The sequence below is a fragment of the Pseudonaja textilis genome, chromosome 1 (genome assembly GCF_049901715.1).
Source record: "Pseudonaja textilis isolate UNSWEBS1 chromosome 1, rPseTex1.2, whole genome shotgun sequence".
Lineage (NCBI taxonomy): Eukaryota > Metazoa > Chordata > Lepidosauria > Squamata > Elapidae > Pseudonaja > Pseudonaja textilis.
This window is the reverse complement of record NC_141990.1, coordinates 10453284-10471807: the sequence shown is the minus strand read 5'-3', so window position 1 is coordinate 10471807 and position 18524 is coordinate 10453284. Positions and strand designations below refer to the sequence as shown.

The 18524-nt window shown below is 41.1% G+C and overlaps 2 protein-coding genes across 3 annotated transcripts in view; one reads left to right on the top strand and one right to left on the bottom strand.

Moving 5' to 3' along the window:
* The window catches only part of NF1 (neurofibromin 1), a 207901-nt gene that overhangs the window by 131569 nt on the left and 57808 nt on the right, over positions 1–18524 (top strand). For both annotated transcript variants that reach the window (XM_026710278.2, XM_026710277.2), the window contains one exon: positions 17975–18407. In XM_026710278.2, the coding sequence (XP_026566063.1) occupies positions 17975–18407 (433 nt within the window). The remainder of the gene's footprint in view (positions 1–17974; positions 18408–18524) is intronic.
* Positions 9177–14810, bottom strand: EVI2A (ecotropic viral integration site 2A). Its single transcript, XM_087923410.1, has 2 exons — positions 14802–14810; positions 9177–10777 (listed from the first exon to the last, which is right to left on the bottom strand). Exons 1-2 carry the CDS (start codon positions 14808–14810, stop codon positions 9989–9991), a joined length of 798 nt encoding a protein of 265 aa, XP_087779536.1. The 3' UTR covers positions 9177–9988.

Genomic DNA, 18524 nt, shown 5'->3' with positions numbered 1-18524 from the left:
ATTACACCAAACCGAAAGATGAAATCAACCACTTTGTGGCTTAGTGTCATGGCAACCATGAGCAAAACCCAGGGTGGCCTAGCTTGGAGCTAATCAGCTGTGACAATCTTTGTGTGATCTTGCACCTATGACCTTGTGGTTGTCTGATGGGTGATTGTAGTAAGTAATAAGACTGGGCGTGTTGGAGCAAGCCATGTATAACTCAAGTTCTTGAAGGAAATGCACAATACACAGTTACCAAAGCAAGCCAGAATTAATTAGCACTGAAAATAATAAAACTATTAAGGACTGAAGGAATTCATGTTAGAAAGAAAAGAAGGGTAATACACAATCCACACATTTGATGAGCTATCATTAAAACCAGTGTTTCTCACTATATCAGTCTTAAAGGAAACCAGCCCCTTCCAAAGGACCAGATACTTTAGCTGAAGTTCAGATACTTTGATCCCCAAATGAGAAGAGGGAACACATTAGAAAAGATCCTGATGGTGTTGGGAAAGATGGACAGCCAAAGGAGAAAAGGACTGCAGAGGATGAAATGGTTAGATCATCGACACAGTGGGCATGAGTTTGGGGAGATTAGAATAGAATTGAATTGAATAACAGAGTTGGAAGGCACCTTGGAGATCTTCTAGTCCAACCCCCAGCTCAGACAGGAAACCTTATACCATTTCAGACAAATGATTGTCCAATCTCTTCTCAAAAACTTCCACTGTTGGAAGACAAATTGTCCCCTGTTTAATTGTTTTAACTGTCAGGAAATTTCTCCTTGTTTCTACATTTGATTAGTTTCCATCCATTGCTTCTTGTCTTGCCCTCAGGTGCTTTGGAGAATAGCTTGACTGCCTCTTCTTTGTGGCAGCCCTTGAGATATTGGAAGACTTCTATCATGTCACCCCAGTCCTTCTTTTCATTCAACTAGACATATTCCATTCCAGCAACCATTCTTTATACATTTTAGCCGCCATTTATATGTTTTAGCTTCCAATAGATTCAGGGAGAGAGTGGAAGACTGGAGGGAGTGTGTGGTGGCTGCTATGGTCCATGGGGTCGTGAAGAGTTGGACAGAGTAGTGACTGAAGTTCTTATTGTGTTATTTAGCTAGTGCGATGGCTGTGATCAAATGCTACAAGCTTCCCTAAAGTAGAGGTAGGTAAGGTAGCACCTGCAGGAATCTGGGTGCCCAAATGTTCCCTTTGGTTTTTAATAAAGCATATTTGAAAGCAAAGTATCAGCCATTGGCATTGTAGTTTTGTGCAGGGGTATGTATCTTCAGGATCCATAAGGGCCCATTGAAATGGTGACAACATCTAGGAGACTGTTTTGCCTTCTGGTTGTCTTGTTACTGTCCGTGCCTCCCTGGCAATCTTCTTGAGAGTCAACCATTTTGTGAGTATCTCATTGTAGGAGATAACCAGGCTGATCCTGAGGGAAGGGTCAAACATGTCATCAGTCATGGGTCCCTTTGCACCCACAAGAGATCTAATTCCAGCCCACCGTGAATTGTTTATCTACCCACCAAATTGCTTTGAGTGTTAGTACTTCAGATTCTTACAGAGACCTTAAGCTTACAATAAATCTTTATACCCATTTGAACTGCCTGGATTTCCTGATTTCCCTGATGCTTGACACCCATCACATGCTTCAAAGGTGCTTCTGGCCCTAAAGCTTTCTCCCTCTGGATGTTTTTGGATGAGCTGTTCACAGCATTGCTGTTTAAAAAAGAAGTACTATGAAGCTATGGCATCCATCAACCATAATGGATTTTGTTTTGTAAACACAACATTGAAGATGTCAAGGGGGAGGGAGAAGAGGGCTACAAATGGAAGCTGTGGTTGATTTGACACTTCTATAAGATGCTCAAAATGGACATTTGGAAGTTCTAACTGGAAGCAAAAGAGGTGTTGGGTGATCAGGGTTCGTATAGCTATGGGCCTCTCAGGTGTCTGGAAATTGTGTGAACATTCTCATGTGATTTCCAGAGGCCCCATGAGACTTCCAGAGGTCTGAAGAAGAGGTCCGGAGAGGTCTCCTTTATCCAGGGGAGGGGTGTGTGTGTGTGTGTGAGATACACTGGAAGATTCAAGGTAGGCATTTTCTGCATTTTTGAATTGCCAAGCCTAGAAGGTTCGGCATCACTGAACTAGCAGAATGATATGTTACAAGCAGCGATGGCAGGAACAAGAACCCAAATCATTACAGATAGTCATCGTCTTACAGCCATTCACTGGAAAAAGTGAATTATTACCATTTTTCACACTTGCAGTGGTCACCATGGTCATATGATCAAAACTAGGACACTTGGCAGATATTTATGACAGTTACAGTGTCCCGGGGTCATGTAATCCTTTTTTGTGACCTTCTGACAAGCAAAGTCAGCGGGGAATCCAGATTCATGTAACAATCGTGTGACTAACTTAACAACGGCAGTGATTTCCTTAACAACCGTGGCAAGAAAGATCATAAAATGGGGCAAAACTCACTTAACAAATGTCTTGCTTAGCAAGAGATATTTTGGGCTCAACTGTGGTCATAAGTCGTGGACTACCTGTAATCAAACAATTGTGCTTGGTGGAGAGAGAGGCTGATATGGCTGTCATTAAGCCCTTGCCTGGATAGATTTCCTGATGAGCAATTTTTGTATGGCTCTTAGCAATGGAGGGAGCTGTGAGCAGGAAGCGCTGTGTTCCTTTGTGGTTGCGTGTGTGGGTGCTGCACAGCCCAGACATCTTCCTCCACAGTTAGCTAAGTGATGTTTTGTTTCCTAGGAGAGTTTGCTTGGCTGCTTGGTGTTTTGTTCCTTACTGGAGAATTACTGCAGGCGCCAGATTGCTTGAGGTGCTCAAAGTGATGAGACTTCGTTGTGGTAATTCTTAAGCAGCTAAGGGTAACAAAGAGGTGATGGTGGGGTCTCCTTGCCCCCCCCCCCCATCTAACCCTTCCAGCTAAGATGGGAAGCTTCTAAGGATTCAGCATGATAGTTCACCTGTGGTATATACTTGGCTGCCTCATCCTCCTTGTCAATCTGGGAATGAGCTATTTGTTCTTCAGCACTTTGACCTCCTGGAAGCTCCTGCCAAATAGGAAGAAGACCTCTTCCATTTGGCAAATGATAGTAGACCTTTGGGGCTCTTTGCAACAGATGCTTCTTTCTTGGTAGGGGAGAGGAAAGCCTGTTCAATACGCTTCTTCGAGCGATTGAACTACAACTCCAACCACCCCCATGCTAGTAATCCAAGACGTTTGGAAGATACTTGATGAAGAAGGCTACCCAAAGCATTGCAAAACTGCCTATCTTAAAGATTAACAGAATAACAGAGTTGGAAGGGACGTGGAGGTCTTCTAGTCCAGCTCCCTGCTCAGGCAGGAAACTCATTTCAGACAGATGGCTGTCCAATCTCTTCTTTAAAATCTCCAGTGTTGGAGCACTACTTCTGGAGGCAAGCCGTTCCACTGGTTTTAATTGTTCTCCCTGTCAGGAAATTTCTCCTTGGTTCTAGACTGGTTCTGTCCTTGATTAGTTTCCCTCCATGGCTTCTTGTTCTGCCTTCAGGTAATTTGGAGGATAGGCTGACCCCTCTTCTTTGTGGCAGCCCCTCAAATATTGGAACACAGCTTACTTGTTCAAAATTATCTTTCATTTTCATTCTTCACTGCAAAGCCTGTCCAATGGGAGTGGTTGCTGTCATGCCATTTAAATGCAATTCAGGCTCTAATAAAGGAGAATATTTGTAGCTCAGCTTTGAAACGAGGGGTCCTTGGTACTCTCTGAGCTTGGTTCTTTTCTCGCAGACCTTTCATTACCCAAACTAGGTAACATCATCAGGGCTATCACTGATGATGTTACTTAGTTTGGGTAATGAAAGGTCTGCGAGAAAAGAACCAAGCTCAGAGAGCGCCAAGGACCCCTCAATTCAGGCTCTTTTACTTTTCTCTGCTTCCTTGCTCTCCTGATTTGAGTGTATACTGATAGTGCTTGTTGCAAGCTTTCATTTAACTCCATTCCGATGAAAAGTTATACCCATTCAGTCACCCATTGACATTAGCTTGTTGGCTTCAACGTTGTATATTCCCAAGAGAATTGAGGAGAGAACAAGCTGGGAAAGTATTGTGTTAGTGGAAGAGAAATGGCTTGACTCTACCCAGGGACTAGGTACTCCTCTTAAGCTAGATGGGAGAAGTTGTAATCTCAAGATAAGGTCATAAAGAGGTAAGTGGTTGGATTTTGGAGTTAGGCTTCTGCTAGCAGCTACAATAGAATCAGTAAACTGACATATAATGGTACCAAGAATTTCTAATTTGTTGTAGAATAGCAGAGAAACCATTAGGAGGGAATGCCAAAGATGACTTTGTATCAGTGGTTTTCTACCTACGATCATTCATTTATTGACCTTTCAAAGTTATAGTGGTATTCAGCAACAGTGATTTATGACTAACCCTAGCACTTAACCATTGCAGTTTCCCACATGATCAGAATTGGAGTTCTTGGCAATTGGCTTGAATTGACAATAGTTGCAGCATCCTGGGTTTTTTGTGATTACCTTTTGTGACTTTCTTAGCTGGCTTCTCATAGAAAAAATCAATAGGGTAGTCGGCAGGGAAGGTCACAAATTGCAGCCACGTGATGTCTCCCTTAATGACCAGACTGCTTAATAAGAAATTTCCTGGTCCTCAAATATGAGTTCTCTTTATACTGTGGTCCATTGATATGTTTGCATTCTCCCACCTACTCTTACGTTAAAGACTAGCATCGGTTCTTTTTTAAAGGAAAAACAGCCTCCATCTGTGCCTTGTTTGGGGCCAGATCAGGCTGTTTGCTTCTAACCATGTGAATCCTGGCTCTCACGTTTGTGGAAGTAGATGACTGAGTGAATGGGAAGAAAATTAGAAATGAACAAGAAGAATTCTTCCTTGCAGGACTGGGCAGGAACTTCATGAGTCACGTTGGAATAAAATAAAGGGAAAGTTCACCAACTGCAAGAACATCTATTAGGAACAGTGAGTGCTCTTTGAAAGGCTGTTATTCTTACATGGCAATTATATTCCCCAAATGGTTTCTTCTTGAAAATAGGGATCATCCCTATGTGGACCAAGGCAGGCTTTGGATAAGATAAAACTGGTAATATCATAGTGGTCAATGGATGGGCCGGTGAAGCTGTTCCTCCAAGCTAAGATTTTCTATATTTCCAGGTTGGTTTACTTAGAAGATACTATGTACTTTTTAGCTTCATGTGTGAGTCTTGTCTACATCTCCACTTCTTTCTTTCACATGACTTGGGATGTCCTCTGTTGGGTGCTCCCTTTGTACAACAGCTGTTTTAAAGGGACTACCATAGATCCTATTTCTAATCCCAGCTATTTTTGGATTTATTTTTTTTCATAAACAGATCCTGGCCGGCTGAAATGAGCTGATAAAATTCCTTCCCACAGTACTTTCAGTCCCACCATAAAAACACTTAAAGGTGTCTTCTACTAAGTCAGATTCACCGGTCCACTCAACTCATTTTTTTCAATCTTTCCAGAAATAACATGCTGGCTAGGAATGATAGAAGTTGTAGTCCATCTCATCAGGAGGATTACATCATCTTGTCTAGCAGTGGTTTCCCTGGGTTTTTAAACATGTTTCTTCCCCAGTTACACATGAGATTGCTGGGAATCGTTGCAAGGCAGCTGAAAAGGGTGTTTACTCCTCAACTTGGAATCCTCTGCCCTTCGACAGACACACTTGGAAATCCTGTACGTGCATTTCAGTAAAACTGGGTTGAGGCAGCTGCATCAGTTATCCGCCCTTTGGGGAGAACTTTCAGATTCTCTGAAACTAAGAAGACAAGTTTTGTTGAAACCTTTCCCTCCCCAACTGCTTTTCTAACATCTGTTCTTCCTCTAGGTGATGCTTGCTTAAAGCTTTATAATATTTATTTATTTATTTGAAACGTTTAGCTGCCCATCCTCCAACCAACCCTGAACTCTCCCCAAAATATGTCCATTAACAAACTTACTTTACCCCACCCCAAGTGTCTATCATCTGTGAGATGGACAGAATTAAATCTGTCTTTTATAGAGTGACAGCCAAAGACTGAGGCTGTGGAAACTAGTAATAACAGAGTTGTTGTTTTTTCTGTTCTTCCTTGTTCCCTTCTTAAGGTTGTCCAGATTTTTGTGGTGCGTGGTCTTTGGTGAGCTTGGTTGTTTTCTTACAGATATTCCATTACCCAAACTAGGTAACATCATCAGTGCTAGTAGGGAGTGGGGTTTGCCCTGTCAGTGTTGGTGTAGGAATGGCCTTGGGTTCTTTGATTAGCCTTTTAAACATTAATATTGATATACATCTTGATTATTTTGCTATCTTCCAGATAACAGCTAATCAGAGTTGGAAGGGACCTTATAGGTCATCTAGTCCAACCCCCGCCCAAACGGGAGACTACACACCATTTCTGACAAATAGTAGTCCAATCTCTTCTTGAAAGCCTGTTTACTATTAGCTTATTTAGCAAATTGAAATATTTACTTCTTGACTGTTGGTCTGAGGTAAATTTTGGTGTTAATCTGTGCTCATCTGGGTGTTAACTGTTGATGGTAGGGGGTGTTTTGGTCTTTTTGTTCCTTTTTTGGCTTGTTGATAGTCTCTTTTGAATGGTACGTTGTTGCTGTTGATATCTGGATGCTTATTGATGGCCGATTTGTCAGCGTGCCAGAAAATTCCAGGAATTCTATAGCACGTTTTGGTCTAGGATAGTCATAGTTTTTCTGCTGAAACTATGGTTAAGTCTGTCCATCTGTTGTGAAATTTGGAAGGTCTGGTAAGCCTGACTTTCAAATTTAAAAATTATGACAAGAGTAATCTGTAACAAGAAAAATCACCTACAATTGAACTGCTTTCTCAAACATTGGCCAAAACTGACATCACCCAATGGCCCAGCATGTTGAAATTCTCTTACATTGTGGTCTGCTGTGCCAAGTACATTCAAAGGACTGGTTGCTCATTAGGTGAAGGAAGTAACAGAAAGAAACCCCAGTTAGATTTGGAAATCATACCAAAGTAATCTTAGCTATGTTTTCCAGATAAAAAGCCCTTCATGTTTGAGTTTCGCAGATGAATGACTCAGACATCTGGGCAGTTTCCATTTATATTTCTGAAAACCTGAAATATAAAATTGACACTCTTGATTCCATTCATTAAGTGAGGTATTCCCAACTACTTTGCATCTTTGTCTCCTCCCAAAAATTTGAAAGATGGTCACCAAAAGGTGTTGCCTCTCCCTCTCTCAAAGCAAAGAAACATAGTACAACAAGGGAAAATAGGTTGGACTACTAAGGACTTTAGCCCAACCTCAGGATTTTGCATTTGACTGTCCCAAAGGGGCTTTTTTCCCAAAAAGGCATCTGGACTTTGTTTTTTTCTTGAAAATGTTTTCCTTCAAGAAAAACAAGAAAATCCAGTTACCTTTTGAAAAAAAAAAAAACCACCTCTGGGAGCACCAAGGCCTGGATGACTGAGCATCTCCATAGATTATTTGCATTTGACTCCATCATTCGTAAAGAGAGCCTCTTGTCTGAAACTGCTGCAGTGCTTACAAAAAAAGCGTCCCCTCTTCTCCCAGTCTGCAAAATTTTGTTTAGTTGGAGACAAAACAACCGGGAGAACTCATTGTTGTTGACTCCCCTGATTGATTCATCTAGGGAAATTGGGATTTTCAGTCTTCATTAAACAAACAAAGTAATCACCATGCTATGGAAGGACTCTCCACAGCCACAAATGGAGAAGGATCCTTTCATAGAAAAACAGAGTTGGAAGGGACCTTGGAGGTCTTCTAGTCCAACCCCATGCTCAGGCAGGAAACCTTATACCATTTCAGATAAATGGTTGTCCAATCGCTTCTTAAAAACCTCTGGTGTTGGAGCACCCACAACTTCCGGAGGTAATCCATTCCATTGATTAATAGTTCTATCTGTCAGGAAATTTCTCCTTAGCCCTAGGTTGCTTCTTTCCCCATTAGTTTCCATCCCTTGCTTCTTGTCCTGCCCTCAGGTGCTTTGGAGATATAGCTTGATTTCCTCTTCTTTGTGGCAGCCCCTGAGATAATAGAACACTGATCTCACGTCACCCTAAGTCCTTCTTTTCATTCAACTAGACATACCCCATTACTGCAACGTTCTTCTTACGTTTTAGCCTTCAGTTCCCTGATCATCTCTGTTGCTCTTCAGAATAGAAACTTTGAATATGGAAAACTGAAAAGCAGGTGGGAGTGAGGCAATCGGGTGGGGTCTTCTCTGCTGCCTGAATCTTGGCAGAACGAAAGGCAGATTCTGGGACACCTGTGACACCCCCTTCCCAAATTCCGTTCAACACAGACTGAATGAAGTATTCTGGACAGATGCTGGATGTTTTGCATTGCCCATATTTGGAAAGGTTTATTCTTGGTTTCTAGGGGGAAAGAAAATTCGTGAAATGGAGGAGTTTATTTTTTCCAATCCTCCCCATTCCAAATTCATTTTCACCATTAATAATTACTTTAGGTCCCTTTGGAATTATTAGCAATGTGTATCCTGCTTAGATCTATGCTTAGCTCCTATCCTAGAGGAAAAATTTTATCCCTAGGATTCATAAATGAAGAAATTTTTTTTAAAAAAAGAAAGAACCTGTTTAAACATGAGAGCTTCTGTTTGGAAGAAATCAAGGATTTTATTAGACACTAGCAATTAGTAGTTTTAGTTTGTTAACTTTTCCAGAGTGTCTTGTAAAATAACTGCTGCTGAAAGGGTTAGTGTAACGTTATATATGTGGAAGGACTTATTAGGTCCTTTCTTTGTATATGCAAGTCTCCATAGAGTTTCCCGATTTCAAATTATTCTCAAAGGACTTAGAAACTGCATACATATTTTACTGTAATAAGGCTATGATGATGGGTGTGGTTGAGGAGAGAGATCTGTAGTTTTCTTACCTTAGGGAAAAAGTAGCTCTGCTTAAATAGTACATTTAACCGGTTTACAGAAAGAATTAGCTTTCGGAATCCCAACAGAGACAAAATCATAAACCCAGGTGATGGGATGACATAACCTTCTAAGTCAGTGTTTCTCAACTATGACCACTTGAAGATGGGTGGACTTCATCTCTCAAAATTCCTCAGCCAGCCAGGTTGAGAAGCACTGCTCTAAGCTACAAGAATAATCTAAAATTAAAACAAAACAAGTTTAGTTTATTATGTAGATGCAAATCAAATTTTCAGTTGGCCTGTGTCAAGGCAACTCCATTGTGCATTTTTACTAGTCCTGCTCAAGTTTCTCTCTAAGCAACAGACAGGACAAAGGAGAAGGTGAGATTGATTTGGAAAGGCTTGCTTCCTTGCTTGGAACGTATGCGTTCAGTTCAACAGACGGAGATCATAAGGAGTTGAAATCATGTCCTCCCACAAAGGTTTTGGAGAAGTTGGCCAGGAAAGGACCCAGTGACCCCGCAGGGCTCTGATAAACAACACAAAGGCTTAATCTGCCTCCCAGAATTTCATGCAAGAACAGGTAAGGGAGGCATTTTGTCTCCTAGTCCAATTGGTGTCCATGCTGCTAAGGTGAGGCGAATAGTGGTGGATAGGTATGCTTGCAGCATCTCTGAGGTCCAGCTTTCATTAGCAACGGAGGAAGAATGAACATCTGCATATTTAAGACTGTATTTATAAAGCTGGTCTCGCCTTTTCAGCCATACTTCTGGTTAGGTGTAAATAGAGCTGGGAACCATTTGCTCTGTTTTCCCCAGTTTGCTCTCTTCCTGCATGTCAGACTTTGGTTGAAATGAAACCATCCTCATCCTTGAGTAGTAGTAGTGAAGATGATTTGGCCTCTGATGTTAACATGGTCCCTGACAGGGTTGAGATGATGCTATCTTACTATGTATAATACCTGAAAAATTACCAGCACCCAGGAACCAGTATAACTACCCACAGATTTTTCCATGCCTCTTCTTCTCTCCCAAATAAGAAGTCTTAAGTGAGGCTTAAATTTCAACAGTGGTAATGATTGTTTTGCATGTGTTTGCTGATATCTCCTTCTGCTTCTGTCGATCTGCTATTTCACTAACCAGCTTTTTGTTGATTTCATCCCCATTTTGTCCTTGCCCTTCTATTGGTCTCTCCAGGCTTAGGCCTCGGGGCTTTGGGCTCTCGGTGGATAACCTCTGTAGTGTCTCCAATCCAATTGGCCACAGGCTGTTGGTACTTAGAAAATCACCATTACTCCTCGGAAAACGCTTGTTAGGCTGTTTTCTCTTGTCGTAAGACAGTTTGCTTGCCGTAACAACGATGACCAAGAGCAGGACCACGCAAATGAATGCAAGCACCCCAATTATGATCAGGAAAATCAGCATTTGTTGTTTGTAATTTTCTTCACAGGGTTTGTTTTTAGTTGGATCGCCCCCAAGAGTTGAGAGCTCAGGATCTGTACTAGCAAGAGCAGAGGAAGAAGGCAGCCCCTCTGTTGGAAGTGTTGAAGATAATTGTAGGGCTGTAGAGGTGGGTGTCTCTGTTAGTTGTTTGGATCTGACAGTGGCAATAGATTCGGAAGTGGAAGTGTATGTTGTGTCAGCGGTTGTCTCCTGTGATTCCAGTGTCACAAGACTGGGATTTGATTTTGGATATGTTGAAGGCTGAGAAGTAGGAGCAGAATATGTAATTGTCATCAAATCAGCCGTCACTCTTACTTGTGAGCAGGGTGGAAGGATGATCCCCAGAAGAAATCCTAAGCCTATGTGATCCAACAGCCTCATATTTATGAGGTATCTTGTCACCTGCAAAAAAGACAAAATGATAGAACTGGGTTTAGATTTATAACAATCTCTGAAGATAACCTTTTACTATAAGCATGTATAAATCACATAGTAGCCTGCGGTATGTTTAATTTACATGTTTATAGAGAAAGTTAAAAGGTAGGGACTGTTGCTGTCTAGAACAGATTGAAGTTCATCCTGATTTGAGACTGGGAAACAGTGGCTTTCACCAAGAATTCCCCAAGCTTAATACATTTCTGTCTTCTTGACCCTGACAATTCAGAACTGAATGAACATTTCTATATGTTTTGAAGCGAAGGAAGATCTACGCAAATAGCACAAGATGTAAGATTTGATTGTACACAATTCAAATTCTAGCTTTCAGTCATTGCAGATATTGGGGAGGAAAGTGGATGGAGATTATTTGTTGTGTCTTAGGTTTTGATAAAATTGGAATAAATGTTGTGACTGTTTCTCCCTATGCATTGAAAAGCGTTTCTACAGAAGTTCATTCCTAAAGACCAGAGAAGATGAATTAAAGTGCTCACCCTACAGAATAATAGAGTTGGAAGGGACCTCAGAGATCTTCTAGTCCAACCCTCCGATCAAGCAGGAAACCCTGTACCATTTCACACAAATGGTTTTCCAGTCTCTCTTACCACCCATAATCCTGCTGATCGAAATTCTGGGCAAATGCTAGAAGTCTCAAAAGATTGGATGAGGTGGCTAGTATTAGACCTTCTTTAAATGCTCTTCAAGATGAAGATACTGTGGACTAAATGTGAGGTTTTATACAGTCAAAGCATGTAGAAGCCTTGCTATTTTTCCTCCCTACCCCACCTAAAACCCCATCCCATTTGTATATATCACAAGGAGGAGCAGAATAACACCATGTGATAAATTGGTATACGTTTGCCACTGAGTTAACTCCAATTTGGGGTGGCTGATTTTTTTTCTCTCCAGCCCTGAGCTGCAAAGATGTTGGATCATTAACATGGTACTGAGAGCATCTGCAGATGTCTAACCTTACCATGCCTTGATCATTACAGAGCTGTCTGTGTATAGTACTGCCACTGCCAGCACAAAGCTCCCACTGTTAATTGTGGTGCTTGATAGTAGAGTTCAGAATTTCACCCTAAGCAGACAAAAGCCAAGGCAGAACCCCTCATCCACTGAAGCTCCCTCTGACTGCATGTCTGTTTTGTTGAGAAAATGTTTTGTTGGGTTTGCCCTAGTTACTTTGACGGGTTCCTGATAGCTTTCCAATTTCCAAGCATTTTTCTCTGTCCCTCCCTCCCTCTTTTCCTGTGTTAATAACCTTTAAGATACAATTAGGAGCATGCCCTGTTTTCTTTTTTCCACAAGCTTCCTGCATTGAGTCCAAGCCAACCTCAGTAGGAGACTTTCGGTTCTTTTGTACTGTAAGCCACGGTACAGAGCAAGTTAAAAGGTATAGAAGGAAACATAACAGAATACAGAACAACAGAGTTGGAAGGGAACTTGGAGGTCGTCTAGTCCAACCCCCTGCTGAAGCACGAGACCCCATGCATTCCAGACAAATGGTTGACCAATCTCTTCTTCAAAACCTCCAGTGTTGGAGCATCCACAACTTCTGGAGGAAAGTCATTCCACTTAATTGTTCTGTCAGGAAATTTCTCCTTAGTTCCAGGTTGGTTCCGTCCTTGATTAGTTTCCACCCATTGCTTTTTCTTCTGCCTTCTGGTGCTTCGGAAGAATAGGCTGCCCCTCCCTTCTTTGTGGCAGCCCCCCACCCACCCACCCCGAAATATTGGAACACTGCTGTCATGTCAAAAGTAATGCAGACTTACCTGAAGGAGACACCAGCAGAAAGTATTGTTGTGCAAATTGGTGATAATCTAACCCAGAGATATTTTTTCTCTGTTTTACCGTTGCACCGCCTGGATGTTGGAGTTGTTTTTATGTATTAAAAGTGAATGTGCGTCTGAAACACGGGGTTTAGTTCTCCATTTAGAAAACTAAACCACAAAGATGACACATTTCCTTTCTGCTCTAAGCATAATGTGATGTGTTAGAGGAAAAAGGGAAGGGGTGGAGGAGGAACCATCACCATTCTGCCCAAATTTGCCATCAAGATTGCAGAATAAAGGCACAAAAACATCTCAGGGATTGTGTCAAAGGCCTTTCTTTTGCTCAGTTTTAGTTGCATTTGTTTGACACCAGGTCTCTTTCTCTTTTGCTATTCAGATTAAATAGTTAAATGGATAAATGTGGCTGTCCCTATAGCATGCTATAGTTTATATACATTCCACTAACTTGAGGCCAAGAAATGTTAGCTTTTGAAGAATTCTGCATGTCACTTTGCCCTTCTCATATATTTTATTTATTTGTTTGTTTTTAATCCTGCCTTTATTATTTTTCTAAATAATTCGACATACACACAATACTCCTCCCTCTTATTTTCCCCACAACAATAACCCTGTGCGTTGGGTTGGACTAAGACAGAGCACCTGGCCCAAAGTTAACAAGTTGTCTTTCATGACTAAGGTGGGACTAGAACTCACAGTCTCCTGATGATTGGCCCAAAATCACCCAGTTGGCTTTCATGCCTAAGGCAGAACTACAGCTCAGTGTCTCCCTATTTCTAGGCCAGCACCTTAACCGCTATACCAAAGTGGCTCTCAATGTTACTTAATTAGTTTCCTTGCCTAAGTAGAATTGATCTGGACAGATGGGGGTATTGAATATGTGGCACCCAGTGCAAGATAAACCAACAGCATTATATTTAGACCAACAAATTGTCCAGCTGTTACATGGAAGGAGAAAAAGGATCTTTGGGGTGACTGTTAGAAATAGCCTCCCTAAGAAAAGACAGGTAGAATATAGGCTATCGATTCAGAATATTGGGGTTTTTTGTTTGTTTTATGTCACAAGATTGTAGCTAGATTGAGTGGGATTGAATTTCATCAGTACTGTAGTGACCATTTATGGATACTTTGCCCTGGGTAAGAAGAGCAAATACAGTTAGAAATCACCTACTCTGTTGTAACCATTCAGAACCAAGATTCAGAATAAAGTCTCCACATGAGTCATGTTCAACTCCTGACTTCATGAACATCTTCATGTAATTTTCTTGGCAAAAATAAGGAAATGTTTTGTTGTTGCCCTCTTCCAAAATGTCTTTGCAATTTCTGGTCTAGCCGTCTTGGGATTTCCTGGTGGTTTCCTAACCATGGTCTGTCCAGGTCTTACTCTATTTCATTTTTGAAATCAGTTACTTAGCTGGGCAAAATGAAAGTCTTATTTGAGTCAGCTTGACTTCCGGTAATTTGATGAACATGGCTCTCTAGTTCTCTTGGCAACAACATGGAAGTGGTTTGCCATCTCTCTTGGGATTTTTTATTTCATTTTTTACTTCCCAATCTAGTTTACAGCATTAGTATTTTCAATGGTATTGTCAGTGTTCCAGAAAATCTCCACTCCAACAAATAACTCGGAGATAGACATCTTCTCAAAAGTTCTGTTTTAATTGGCACATCTGAGGAATCCTGAATCTGAAAGTTCCGGGCTTCCTTGCGATAAGCAAAAACTACAAATCCATCCCCTGCACCCATCATCACATCACCTGCCCCAATCACCATCCGTCCCAACTGGAGACTGCCCCTCATTTATGCGTAAACTAACATGACCTTGAATTAGAAAAAGAATGTTATGTCTAACTTCATACACTCCAAGAATTTCCCCCCCTCCCATTTTCCCAGGCTCAAAATGTGGCAATGTGGGAGCATCTGATCTCAGTATGGCTTTCAAAGCTGACAGGCGTCCCCCCCTTGAAAAAATCACATCCTAAAAAATACAACAAACAAAACACAATTCATTGCCCCCCTAGCCCCATCTCCCCACTCCAAGAGGACACTTTGGCTTGTCCCATCCAAGTGTTAACCAGACCTAATCCTGCTTAGCCAGGGGCTACCAGCTGGTTGGACACTAATAATGGTAATTTTGCATACAGTGGATATAAACTATGTTTGTCTACACACCTACACATACACACCATGTTATCTACCTTTGCCATGTGGGCAAACATAGAGATGGCCCGTACATACCGAGACAAATATATGTGCACACCACATGATCCTAAATCTTAGGATCCTCTGAATAATACTTTTGAAAGAGTCAGGGAAAGATGAGAGTACATTTTTTTCAGATGAGCTCTCTGAATCTTATTAATGATAATCTTTCCAAACAAATTTCTGATCTTATGCAGCTGTAGCAGCAAAAGTACATTTAAAAGTGTTCCACCCCAGTTGTGACTAGTTAGAAGACAGTATTTTTCTAATCCTAGAACTGTTTCAGATTCTGAGTGCATTATTTAAACTGTAAGAAGAAAAAAATCCAGGAGACCCTCAACTATTCCAGTGTTAATGTACTATTTATATCTCCAGATTTGGTTAATATCTGCAAATACCTGCTGCATTAAATATCTTTAAGATCTTATCTTCCCCCTGAAAACAGTGAACTTTTAAAACTAGGTTAGAAGAACTGCTGTAAATGAACTTGTTGATATCCTGAAGGTATCTCAATATTTCTGCTCATCTCCTTTTAATCATTTGGATGCTTTTGGACACATCCAATTAAGTAGCACGACACCACATTTCAACTCCCAGCAAATTAAGCATCTGAATTATTATCTCATTAAATAGCCGGGCTTGTAAGTGAAGTGCCAGTAGTTAAATTAATTACAACAGCACTGCTCTTATAAGTGACCTCATTCTCATGTTTCAGCATGGGCGTAATGTGAACACTTGCAGACTACACAATTCAATAGGGATTTCATGTGGAACTCGTTCTGAGAGATAGTTTCCGGTTTGTTTGTCAATGTCCAATGGGCCCAATTTTTTGAATCATTGATGGAATCATTCTTTTGTTGCTATTTCTTCTGGACAGAGTTCTCTGTGCATCATTGAATTTTGTGGAAAAACTGTGTGTGTGTGTGTGATCTATGAAGCCACTTCCGCCATCAGAGAGATTTTCAGACCAATAGTGAAGTAATGTGTTGAGATTATAAGATCAATAATGGGGGTGCAGTGACTCAGCAGTTAAGATGCTGGGCTTGTCAACTGGAAACTCAGCAGCCCAGGTTCGAGACCTGATTGCCCCACTATGGGGTGAGCTCCCGTCCTCACCCAAGCTCCTGCCAGCCTAGCAGTACAACAGCATGCAAATGCAAGTAGATAAATAGGTACCACTTCGATGGGAAGGTAACAGCACTCTGTGATGTAATGCTGGCCATGTGATCACAGAAATGTCTTCAGACACCGTTGGCTCAATGGGCTTGAAACAGAGTAAATACTCCCCCCCACATACTCAGTAACCACTAGTGGAGTAAAATCCGCAGGGACACCCTTATTTTTTTTATAGGGTCAATAATAATCCTTTCTAATTCATAGATCTCCATATTTTAATACTGTTTTAACGGCATTCCCCAAGGTGGAGAAGAACCTCATTAACCAAATGGTCAATTGCTCGGAATTGTGGTGTTGTAGCTCAGTGCATATAGATGGCATGTGCTTGGAGAAAGCTGCAATAAAACATAACATATATGGAGCTTTTGCAATACAACCTATACCTATTTTCCACCTTGCTTTCAAGAGACTGAATTTGGATTGCGTGTTCTTCAAGCATGTTCTTATTATGGATTCCCATCTGTTTAATAAAAGGTTTGAAATCCATGTTTGCGAATGCCTATCGCTGTCCATTATGTATTTTATTTATTTATTTGTTCAATAAATTGTTCTATAGCCACCCATCTCAATCCAATGGACTCTTTCAATTGACCATTTTGCTTTCAAACATACCTTTTAAAATAAGACAGATAATTAATAAGGTGAAAACACCTTAACTCGTGCTTATTACGTGAATTTCCTGGTGGTTTCCCCAGAGTTGGCTGGGGAATTCTGGGAGTTGAAGTCTTAAAAGTTGCCAAGGTTGAGAACATTGCACTAACCAGATCCAAGCCTATTTAGCTTTTTTTCAAGATAAGCTAAGGTAGCAAAGTTCTGTCAAATAAGATGGACTACATAGCCCTTAGGGGCTTAAAGCACTTTCTACAGGATATCATGTAGTCCTTGCAGTAACTTTGTAAATTAGGGCATTATTTCCTAATGTGAAGTGCAAAGAACCCAAACAACTCCATGAGTAATCCAATGTAGTTTCTTTATTATTGAACACCTATTTTACAAGAATCTCAGCTGACTGACTGCATTCCCTTGGGAACTGGTAGATAACATCTTCAGTAATCTACAGGTAGTCCTCACCTTATGACCACGATTGAGCCCACAAGCAAAGACAGTTGGTAAGTGAGTTTTGCCCCATTTTACAACCTTTCTTACCACAGTTGTTAAGTGAATCACTGCAGTTGTTAAGTTAGTAACACGGTTGTTACGTGAGTCTGGATTCCCCCCCTCCCCGGTCTTTGTCAGAAGGTCGCCAAAGGGGATCACATGACCACGAGATACTGAAACTGTCGTAAGTATGAGTAAGTCGCCAAGCATCCGAATGCTGCAATGGTTGTAAGTGTGAAAAATGGTTACAGTGCCATTGTAACTTTGAACAATCAGTAAATGAACGGTTGTAAATTGAGGACTACCTATATTGGCTGGGGATGTAAGGAATGCTATTTCTGGAGTATGTAAGTTCTTACTGATAGTTACCTTTATTTATAGCCTCCTAGACACTCCTAAGAATTTAGTTTTCCAGGCAGCTTGGAACATGAATCTGTGTGTTTCTCAGCACCAGGCATTTACTTCTGGGATCAATTACTACTTCTGGGATCAATTGTGCCATATGTACATGTTGTGTTAGGTTTTAGTGTATATGATTGTATTATTGTTGTTTTGGTTCTGGTGCAAATGTATCCAACCGACAACCTATAGGCCACCTGTGACCCTGGAAAGCTAGTAAATATGGCCCCACAAGATTTATAAACTTCTAACATTATTATGTGATTTATATACATCGACTACTGTATATTATATATATTTTATGTAGTCCAAGACAATTCTCTTCATAGCAGCCCAGGCATGCCAAAAGGATGGACTATTGTGTTGTATCCTACATACCTCTAACAATCACTTGGCTAAATTCACCTATAAATAAATCATGACAGCTAATTTGTTATTTATTTTCCGTTGTTATTTTTGTATATTGTATAATTGTGATTTATTTTCCCCCATCTAGGTTTAAGACCGGCCAAATCAATGGTGACCTGTTGATATATCATGTTTTGTTGACGCTGAAGCCTTACTATGCCAAGCCATATGAGATCGTAGTTGACCTCACTCACGCCGGGCCCAGCAACCGTTTCAAAACAGACTTCCTGTCCAAGTGGTTTGTAGTTTTCCCGGGATTCGCTTACGAAAACGTCTCTGCCGTCTTCATCTACAACTGCAACTCGTGGGTGAGGGAGTACACCAAGTACCATGAGCGACTCCTGACGGGCCTGAAAGGCAGCAAGAGGCTCATTTTCATTGACTCGCCTGGGAAATTGGCCGAGCACATAGACCATGACCAGCAGAAACTTCCAGCAGCCACTTTGGCTTTGGAAGAAGACCTGAAGGTTTTCCACAATGCCCTCAAACTGGCCCACAAAGACACCAAAGTTTCCATTAAAGTAAGTCGCGTGCTTTTGATCTCCAGTTTACTGTATTTTTGGCATTTACAGCAGTGTTTTCCCAATCTGGTATCTTGTAGTAAATGCTTCTCAACCACGGCCACTGTAAGTTGAGTG